Source organism: Vigna unguiculata, chromosome 1 (assembly GCF_037176805.1).
Source record: "Vigna unguiculata cultivar grain cowpea cultivar isolate G323 ecotype 2 chromosome 1, ASM3717680v1, whole genome shotgun sequence".
Classification (NCBI taxonomy): Eukaryota; Viridiplantae; Streptophyta; class Magnoliopsida; order Fabales; family Fabaceae; genus Vigna; species Vigna unguiculata.
Window position 1 is genome coordinate 39,444,366 of NC_140792.1, and position 10,742 is coordinate 39,455,107.

The following is a 10,742-nucleotide window of genomic DNA, read 5'->3' on the forward strand; positions in this document are numbered from 1 at the left end:
AACATCATGTCATGTTTATCAAAATATATGCTTAGTAACAAATCCACCACAATCCCACACATATATAAGACACCACTGAGCATTATCTGTAAAGGATTAGTGATAATCAGGACAAAGTTATTCTTAGGCAATGCACAATGTCATAGCAATACAATCTCTAACGCAACTTCTTTCAATCTTATTAAATTAAAATCAATTTATAATCACTTTGCTGTAACTTTTAATACACTATATCAGTGTGATTTTATTATAGAAATTATAATTGATTACATTGTTTAAATAATATAACCATGATAATAACGTGTTAAAAAAATATATACGTTGTTAGTTTTTTAACATTTTTTTTCTTGAAAAAATTAAGATATGACAATATATAAGACACTTATTTCTATCTATAATTTTTTTTGTTTACTCTATTTTATATGTATTTTTTAGCAATGTTTTATATTTAAAAATAAATTATTGTATTCCAGATGTATTTTTAAACTATTTTTTTTAGTTTAGTCTTTTTTTTTTCACCTTTAATGTTTTTTTAATGTTTTAAATTACAATATATAGGAGGTGAAGTGTGGAAACTCCTAAAATTTTAATTTTAATATTGCGTGGATTGTACGCAAATGTAAATGTTATTGACTAGAATTGTAATGAGATTCATTGGTAATTTTGAAACTTGTATAGTGACAAAAGGGCGACTTTAACAATTGAATGATGTAAATGTGTATTTATTTTAAAGAAATGCTAACTTAGTGAGACCAACAAATTTCTTACCTTGTGTTTAGCCCTTGATGATTCACAAATTTACCTACTGACAAAAAAACACTTATATTTTGTTTTTTCTTCAGGATTCCAAAGAAATATTTTCTACCACACTTCTTAAAAGAAAAAATAATTTGTCTGCAAAATCTTCGCTTTGATTCTGGTCATTTAGGAAAAAAACGAAACAAATGTAGAAATATTGTGCTGGTGGCAACGAAAGAGAGAATTATTTGGATCATTCGTATTTCTGACCTATATTGTTTTAGTGGGCCAAAAAACCTATTCTTGTAATAAATAAACGGCGCTTCTTCCTGCACCCCACATTTGTATTCTTATTAAATTTTACTGGCTCATGCTGATATGTGTTTGTATTTTTTAATTTTTATAAAGATTTGAGTTAAGATTAATAAAAAATATATAATAAATTTTTAAAATAATTATTAGATATTAATTAAAAAAATAAAAAGTATATATAAAAGAGGTTTTTAAAATAATTTTAAAGATAAAAGAGGTATTAAAAAGAGTTTTTCAGAATAATGATTAAAGATAAATTATTTATAAAATAATTAATTTTTAAAATAATAATTAAGGATAAAAGTAGAAATATGAAAGGTGAATACAAAAGAGAATATCTATTTATATATCGTTATAAATTATGTAAATGAAATTTGTATTCTTAAGAAAAAATATGATTATATAATAATACTTTTTAATTAGAATTGCAAACAAGAAAAAAAATGCGAAAAATAGTTTCATAAAATTAAAATGGATAAAAAATAAAAATAATACAATTTATCAAAATATAACAAATAATAAAAAAAAAGTTATGAATTAAAAAAAACAAATTAAAGTAACTTTAATTTTATAAACTAACTATTAAAATAAGTTATTTTAAATATTTATCGTACAGTTTGGTAAAATTAATGTATAAATTAGGTAAATAGATTAGTAATTAATTTATAATTTAAGGTTTTAGACTTATTAAACATATTCGAAATGTAAATGAATGGTGGAAAACAAAATTTTTCATTAGTGTTTTACGGTACGACCTCTATTTTCACTCAATATTAATACACATAATTTTGCTAACTAAATAGATAAAAGAAGCATCATTCATGAATGGAGACAAAAAAATTGTTCTGTACCTCGTTATGGATATTAAGTTTACGAAACTAAACTTAGTGTCTTATTATTGTTACAAAATCCAATCACTTAACTACGTTCCAATGCTTGTGAAGACTCATGAATTTTCCTACTACTAACGTCATACAGAACACAATTTGGCAATAATGGACCAGATTTGGCTTGTTAGAAACATCTTCAACATCATCAAAAAATAACATATGTCAAAATGTTATAAATTTAAGATAAATTAAAAGTCTTATAAAAGTAAATAATATATATAAATTTATAAGTTTATTATCTTAGTGATTTTAGATTGAATATAATATCTTAATTTTTTTTTATAAAAAAATGTAAAAGAAAAAAAGAAGAAGAGAGAAATAAATGAGATTCTCTTGTGGCCTGCTACAAACAAACTTAGAAATTCAGTTTGAATGGGTTGAACAGTTTCTAATTTCACTATTTTGTCTCTGTTCTGTTTGGAAAACACAACAAAAACTTATTAAAATGTATTCAGAAAAGAGAAATGTAACGATGCAACGGTGCACCTTCGTGGCATTGTAGGGCCACACCTAATCCAAAATAATTGGAGACTGATGAATCAATTCATTTCGGGTAAACAATGACTTTACAATATATATATAAAATCTTTAGTTATTGTTATGTGAATACTAAAGAAAAAAAAAGTTATAAAAACTACTAATAATTTTTAAGATAATCATCTATTAATTTTATTTTTTTAATAAACAAAAATATTAGGTACTAAAAGTTAAACATGTGTTTAATTATTTTAGCAAACAAAGTTTAAATAAAATGAATAGAATTAAATTATTTTATTAAAACTATCAATTTTTATCATATTAGAAATCAAATATGTAAATACTAGTTTTAAAATTATGTAACAAACTATTTATTTGAGAGCATCTTCATGTCTGATAATTGGAAACTTTTCCAAATTAAACTTTTGTTACCTATTTGAAGATTTTCATTTATAAGCTTAGAGTCAAATTAAATTTTTTAACAAAACAAAACTGTGTTGCTTAAAAAAAAAGTCTATGAGAAATAACAGATAAATCTTTAGATTGTAATATTTTATTTTCTAATTTTTTTTTTATTTGAACTGTTTTAAATTAATTTTAAAGCCTTTCAAATTACCCCGTTTTAAACAATTTTTTCTGTAATATAGAGAGATAAATAAAATAAAAGATATCACCGTGATTTTTGAATTCCAACAACATTGAAGATTTGTTGAATATGTAACTTACGGGGGAAGGAATCAAAAGTGATTCAGAGAGGAGAGCCAAACACGGCGTTACTGATTACTAATAGAAAATCTTCCAGTATTGCTAAGGAAAAAGAAAAGAAAACAAGGGGACACGAATACAATACAAACTTGAAAAAAAAAAATTATTAATATTAATATATATAATTATTTTCTTTATCATCACTGTAATTTCATCTTCTTCCACGCAACTACAACGACGAAAGAAAAAAAAAAAAAAGGAAAAACCCTTTCTCTTTTCTCTTTGCGTTCTTCTCCCAGGTTCTGTCTCCTTCAAATTCTTCACCTCTCACTTTATTTTCCCCAAATTCCATTGCTTTACTCGATTCCTACCTTACCGTTTCGTTATCTACTCGTTCCACCTTCTCGGCTCAGTTCAAGGTACGTCCCTTTGCCTGTTTCTTTTCAATTTTTATTTTTTTTCTTTGTTTTTTCGCTTTGTTTAATACTCCCATGCTTTATTCTATCATTTAATCGGTGTATATGGTATGGATGGTTTCGGTGTTTGTTAGGACCAACAAACGACGAGTTTCTGTGGCTCCGAATTGTATTAATTAATATAGTTTCCGTTTCCTGGATTTTTGCTGCAAAGGTTCGTTTTTGACATGTTTCGTTACACGTGTCGATTAAGCAATCATGCTATGGTGATCGGTCTTGTTTTCCGCTCAGAGTGTCTTGCAATGCTGTTGTATTTTAATGCTAATTGGTCAGTTGAAGTTTTGTAGGGTCTGTGGCTACCTGTTCTTGATTTTTGATTTATGTACAAACAGGAAAGGTCGTTCCTTTTTTAGCGTCTTTCAGAATGTAACAAAGGGAACCCCTCTCGTTTTTTTGAATGTTATATGGGTATTGAGCTTGTTGGTCATGGTCTCTGTGGTGGGGTTAGCATGGGCATGGTCAAAAGGGAGGGCTGTCATTGGTGTGAGGTTTGGCTTGCTGTATATATATAGTTTGGTGGTTAATGAGGAGAATAAAATTAAAGTTAATTTCATGTTTAGATTTGTAGCAGGTAAAAGGGGATGTAAAACTAATTTTTTTTTGGGGGATGGGGTGAAGTACACTGGAATGAAATAGGTGGCGGTTGGGATACTAAGTACAATGGTGATTTTATGATTTCATTTTGCAGCCTAAAGTTAAAATAGTCTGCAGATGGTTAGTGTAAATGGAAACCAATTTGTATATCAGTTTATTAACTGCAATTAGGAATTCTCATACAGCTAGAGGTACTTTTAGTGAAAGGAAATGTTTCTTGCAGCAAATAAATGCTGTTTGTACTGTTTAGCGGTTGCAAGTTGCAGCCAACAAATAATCTTCCATTAGTGTTGGACTAGTGCTTTTAGGTAGATAAATACAAGGTTCTAGTAGTAGTAGTTGTAGCTGACATGAAATCTAAGAAAGAAAACTTTTTAGAACAAAATATTGTTGAGAGTATGGCATGCCATTCAATTGACTCATATTAATCTTGCCTAGGTTATGATTGTTGGCCTTTTAGATTATTCTAAACCGACACCAACATTTTAATTTGATTCTTATTAAACACTGAGGAGTGAGGATTACCTGTTGCTTTCTCTCATAACCTTTTTTTACATGATTCTGGAAAGTTGTTTGGTACTGATTTCTTAGGATAATGATTTGGGTGCTTCTACCCCTTCAAATCATTTTGGAAATATTGATGCTCAGAATGATCATGAATGAACAGCTATGCTGGTTTTGTTCATTGGTAGGAGTCTTCAACTGGATACCACTGGCAATTTTTTCTGTGTTGCCAACTCTGTCTGACATATGATGTAAGGCGTTGTTGTGTTGACTGTATTTGACTGTATTTGACTGGTGTTTCATACTTTTCTCTTTTATTTTTCTGTTGTTGAGGTGGTTGGTTGACCTTTTTGAGTTGACTGTATTTAACTGGTGCTTCATGCTTTTTCTTCTCCTATTCTTCTGTTGTTGAGGTAGGTGGGCTATAGGATGGCAAGTGAATGGCTTATCCTAAGATCTCTTTTATGCTAACCTTTGAAATATTCTTATATTTATTCTGTTGGATATGTAGGCCATTGTCGATGTCATAACCATTTTGGTAATTTGGGCATGGACTGGCTGTTTATGCTTACTATCAGTGTCAGTAAACAATGTTTAGCAGGCCAAGGGGTGCCAGTGCATTTAGTATATTCAAATGGAAACAACCAGGTGCATCATCTCTGACAGCAGGTTTACTTCACGAAGATCAGCCAGAGATTGAATTGTCTGATTATGGAAAGGTTCCTAGTCCGGGCAGCGAGAGCCCTTCAGGGCTTCTTAATGGTGACAGCCTAAATGTAGAACCAATCTCCGATTTGGATCTCTTCTTTGAAAGGCTTTACAGCTATTACTGTGAGAAAGGGCTTTGGTGCATCATTATAAAATGGATTGTTGAGCTTCTAAGTCTAGGGTTCACCATATGTTTTTCAGGATTTTTTTTATTACATGTTGATTGGAATGGACTCCGTAATGCAAAGTGTGGGATGGATGCAGTTGAATCTGGAATTAAGCCCTGTGATCTTGCTAAAGAAGCTCTTCATCAACACCCCTTAACCCCACTAACAATTACCAAAGCTATTATTGTTGGATACTTAGGATTATTCTCTATCTATTGGATTTTTTGCTTCTTGAGATTCTTTGCACAACTAAAGGATACTCTTGAAATCCGGCATTTTTACCACAATAGGTGAGTGTGAATGATAAACAGTTAAAATGCATTGAAGCAAATGGTTGATAGTTTTTTCCGTATCTTACCATGATTTTCTTGCAGTCTCCATGTCACTGACAATGAAATTCAAACCATGCCATGGGCTACAATTCTTGAAAAAGTTGTTCTGCTACAAAGGTCTCAGCAACTTTGTGTGGTAAAAGATCTTTCTGCCCATGACATTGTCATGCGGTTGATGCGGAAGGAAAACTACTTAATTGGAATGCTCAACAAGGGTGTGCTAGCTTTCCCTATTTCACCGTGGTTTCCAGGTGCTGGTCCTACAATGACATCTGGTTCTAGTGGAACACAGAATCGTGTAATACTAACCAAGACCCTTGAGTGGACTTTGAATTGGTGCATCCTGCAGAGCATGTTTGATCGGTATGTCAACTAGTATACACATGCCTTTTTGTTGTACAATAAAGGTTCTACTATTTAATCCTTTAATCTGTTCATATGTGTATACATTCTTATCTTCTACTGTGTAATCATCAAATTTTTTGTGTAGACCATTTTCAAGAAATGATTTGTTGGTTGGAAGGATTGAATGATCATTTAGTTGCCTTGTAGAGGGTTATGATTTTGATATCTATATATTTTGGTGGCTCTTACGGGATACTTGTGGTGTTATTCTGGGCATTGTTCTTGAAACTTCATAGCTGCTAGCATTTGGTTGTTTTTCTCATTTTTCTTTTTTGTATTTTGTGTTTGTATTTGTATATGACATTATTGCCTTTAGATTTACTTATATGATAATCAGTTAGGCAGTTCATATGACAATGTGATTATAGTATACGCTTTCTAATATTTATGTTCTCCTTTTTGAACTCAAACTTGCTGTAGAAACTTTTGTGTCAGAAGGGATTTTGTGTCAAATCCGAAGACATTACAAAGAAGGCTCATGGTTGTTGGGTTTGCAATGCTTTTACTCTCTCCATTTCTTGTCATATTCATGCTGGTGTATCTCTTTCTGAGACATGCTGAGCAATTTTATAATCACCCTAGCACCGCATCATCTCGAAGATGGTCAAATCTGTCTAGGTGGATCTTTAGGGAATTCAATGAGGTATTTTTATTCTTGATCTCCATTTTATTTTCTGCACTTTTGCTGCTTTCATGGTGTTGGAAAGGACCACAAACACTTCGATGCTATATGAAGGAGAACAATTCTCTTAAATGCTTAAGCTATTTCATGGAAGCCTTTGAAAGACTCTGGGTCATGTATTTAGTAACTGAAAATGATTTCATCATGGAAGAAAACAATTACAAGAAAATCCTTATTGGAAGATAAGGGGAAATTACAAGAAAAAGAATTCTTGATAAAGGTATTTCTAGTTAAGGAGTAATCAATTTGATGTAACTGGTTAATGGTATGATTAATGGTTATGAGTGACCGCTTAAGCACACTACTGATTTATTATTCCTATTTCTCAAACTGTAAATACTTGTCACTGTAATCCTCTTTTTAACATTCATGGAATGGTGATAGATATTATTCTAGTCAATAGTCATTAGCTTTTTTATCTTCGTATATTTTTTGAGGTCTAATTCTCTATTAATTGTGGACTAACAAAAACAGTTTTCTGTTTCTATAACTGAATTATAATGACTGTTTAACACGTGTTGTTTAAAGAGAACCTATTATATAGAAGTAATCTATAAGTTTTGAAAGTTACCTGTGTTTGAATTTTGATGATGGGTGCGTTTTCTTGTTCTCTTTGTAGTAAATGAATTTATTGTTCGGAAGTGGTTTGAATATCATCTGTTGATAGGCTGAAAGTGATGCCTACCTAGTTATCATTTTACTTCTATGCTAGAGCTTATTGATAAAAATTTGGTGTAGGTGGACCATCTCTTCAGGCACCGGATTAATAGTAGTGTATTACACGCATCTGATTATCTCAAGCAATTTCCTGCACCAATCATATCTATCATTGCAAAATTCATCTCTTTTGTATCGGGTGGCTTTGCTGCAGTTCTGATCATCATTGCTTTTCTTGAGGAGTCTCTTCTAGAGGGCCATGTAATGAAATTCTGTTCATTTTTCATAATTTATACATCGTTTCATGACAGTTATTAAAGATCTTTTTAATGGAAAATATTGCAGATATTTGGTCGGAACTTGTTTTGGTATGCTGCTGTTTTTGGAACTATAACTGCCATTAGCCGGGCTGCAATCACGAGTGAGCTTCTGGTTTTAGATGCTGAAGGAGCTATGTCTATGGTTGTCCAACATACTCATTATCTGCCAAAGAGATGGCGTGGCAAAGAAAGTACTGAATCAGTCCGTGTTGAGTTTGCAACCTTATTTCAGGTACAAGGTCTTGGTTTAAAACTTTCTCATTATGATAATAGATCAACCCTTATCTGTTCTTTATTTGCATGATAACATAGGTTTGAATATTACTTTGCATGCTCTTGTATTTTTTTTTTGGCGCAGTATACTGGAATGATGTTACTTGAGGAGATGGCCTCAATTTTCCTCACTCCATACTTGCTTCTGTTTATTGTCCCAAAGGTAATTCTTACTTGGAGATAACCTTCTTTATATATAGTATAATGAATTAAGTATTTGCTATTTTCTTTTTGCAGCGGGTTGATGACATCTTGCTTTTCATTGCTGATTTCACTGTAAATGTTGAAGGTGTTGGTCATGTTTGCAGGTTAGCATGTTTTCATATTTATATTTTAAATGTCTGTCCTTTATATCTGGCCATTCTTTTGGACTTCTATGATTTTATTTATTTATATATTCATTAGTGCTGTGGCTTCCATGCGTGTCAGAGCATATTAATTATATTATCTCCCTGCTGTTTTCACAGTTTTAGCACCTTTGATTTTCAAGAACATGGAAACAGTCATTATGGTTCCCCTTGCAATGCACCTCGTAGCCGGAGGAGTTCTCAAGGGAAGATGGAGAAATCATTGCTGAGGTATGTTATTCTGGCTGAGCTTTCATAATCACAGGACACTGGTCTAATAGGTTTCTGTTACATAGTCTATTTATTGATTTTGTTTCGGACAATTGCTCGGGTTCTACTACTTCTCTTTTAATTGTTGTCTTCTATCCTGCTTTCAAGTTTTGGTGGAAGTTTAAACGACTAATGTTGAATGTTTTTTCTTGCACTTCCCCCTCGGGGAGGGGGCGGGGAAAAGGAATGAATTCATTGAAAAACAGTTAGTGTTATCCAAGTTCCTTAGCTACAGGATGAAAAAAATTCTATTTGTTATCCATGTATCTATTTTTTTCTTTAAAAGTTGTTTTCATATAACGACAGGAACCCTTTGTTTTTTCTTTTTCCCGTAAAAGTGATGTATGGACTGTCTTAATCCTGGTGTGAAAATCAGAGATTGTCCTACTAGTCAACACCTAACTTCCCCAGTGTTCCAATCTTAGTTTTTATTGTTTGAAGCTTTTCATCGTCATAACCTTGAAATTATCAGCTTCATTATTTTTAACCCTCAATTCTCCATGTTGTAATTCGCCTTCTTATGTGGTCTATGATTCTTCCGTCCAAGTCGTGAAATATATAAAAAGATGATAATTTTAACAAGCAGAAAAAGGAGAAAGAAAGGAAAATTTATGCTCTTTTTGGAACAAGGCTAAAATAATGTTTCTAGTTTGATTTCAGTCTATATTAAACAATGCCCCTCAGACAACTTAGCTCAGAAAACCTTTAGTACTTTTGAAATCCCTTACCTTAGGGCAAACAATTTTATTATTATTTTTGTTTTGTTGAACTTCTGTTGGTATTACAGCTTTCAGAGTAGTTATCCATCATGGGAACCAAGCGCACAGGGTAAACAGTTTTTGCTAAATCTTAAAAAATTCAGAGAGGAAAAGTTACCAGTGCACGGAAACATACATGCAGCTTCCCCTCCTAGAATGTGGAGGGGTATTTCCAACACAGGAAGCAATATTGGAGACAGAAACAGGTTTATGTCCAGGGAAATGCCATACAGTACTTTTTTAACTGCCAATCACTTGGGTTCTCTGTGGGTGATGGAAGCCAACCAACACAGTCATCCCTATCTCCTTGATTGGTACTATACATCTCGATCTTCTGACGTAAATCAAAGAGAAGATCCTTCAGAAGCGTTTGGAATAATAGAGCATGATTCTAGAGAGCATTGGATTCCCTCCAATATGACACAAAATGAAAGTGGATATGAGGAATACTCAAATGAGAATCGTCGAGGTTGGGCTCAATCTCATCTTGTGACTTCCACATCCGTTCCCATTTTCAGGGAAAGCTCAATTCAGGATCAGAGTTATAATGAACTGACCCCTAGTAGCAGGAGCCATTGGTGGGCAAGAAGTCACGCGCAGCAGGGTGGACAGAATCAGACAAGCTTTTTTGAGCCTCCAGATTTCAATGAGGAAAGATATAATTATTATGATAAGTTTTCTGATAGAGGGTCAGAGGAAGAAGATCGTGAACAACGCTTGTACTCTAGAGATAGTCACAGATTATCTAGAACATACACAGATGACTTGGGGGCTGGGGAAATAAATCTTCATTTTGATGATATTTATAGCAGACCTCCAGAAACCCCACCTGCAAGCTTTTGAGTGACAGCTCTGTTCCTCGTTATTTGTTTAAGAGGTTCTTGTCGTTGTCAACAGCATTTGCATGCATGGATTTCCAAGTCTATTCTTTGCTGTAAATAGATTCATTGGAATGAGGTTGGACTGTTAAAAGAGCCTCAGTTGATGTTTTGGAAGCTCTCTAGATTACCTAAAAGGCTTCTGGGGATCCTTCCTTGCTAGGTGTAGGGTTCACAAAATCATCAAAAAATCATTAATTATGTCCAGTATCCAAATAATTCTTTCACCCAATTCTCGTTTTTCAAAAA

General features: G+C 32.4%; 1 protein-coding gene across 1 annotated transcript; it reads left to right on the forward strand.

The window, feature by feature from the left end:
- Positions 1-3,317: 3,317 nt before the first annotated feature.
- LOC114180764 (autophagy-related protein 9) lies at positions 3,318-10,742 on the forward strand. The gene is made up of 10 exons (XM_028067057.2): positions 3,318-3,541; positions 5,208-5,861; positions 5,946-6,266; positions 6,729-6,951; positions 7,729-7,908; positions 7,993-8,199; positions 8,326-8,403; positions 8,478-8,548; positions 8,708-8,818; positions 9,645-10,742. The coding sequence occupies exons 2-10, from the start codon at positions 5,287-5,289 to the stop codon at positions 10,456-10,458; spliced, it is 2,580 nt and encodes an 859-aa protein (XP_027922858.2). The 5' UTR covers positions 3,318-3,541; positions 5,208-5,286; the 3' UTR covers positions 10,459-10,742.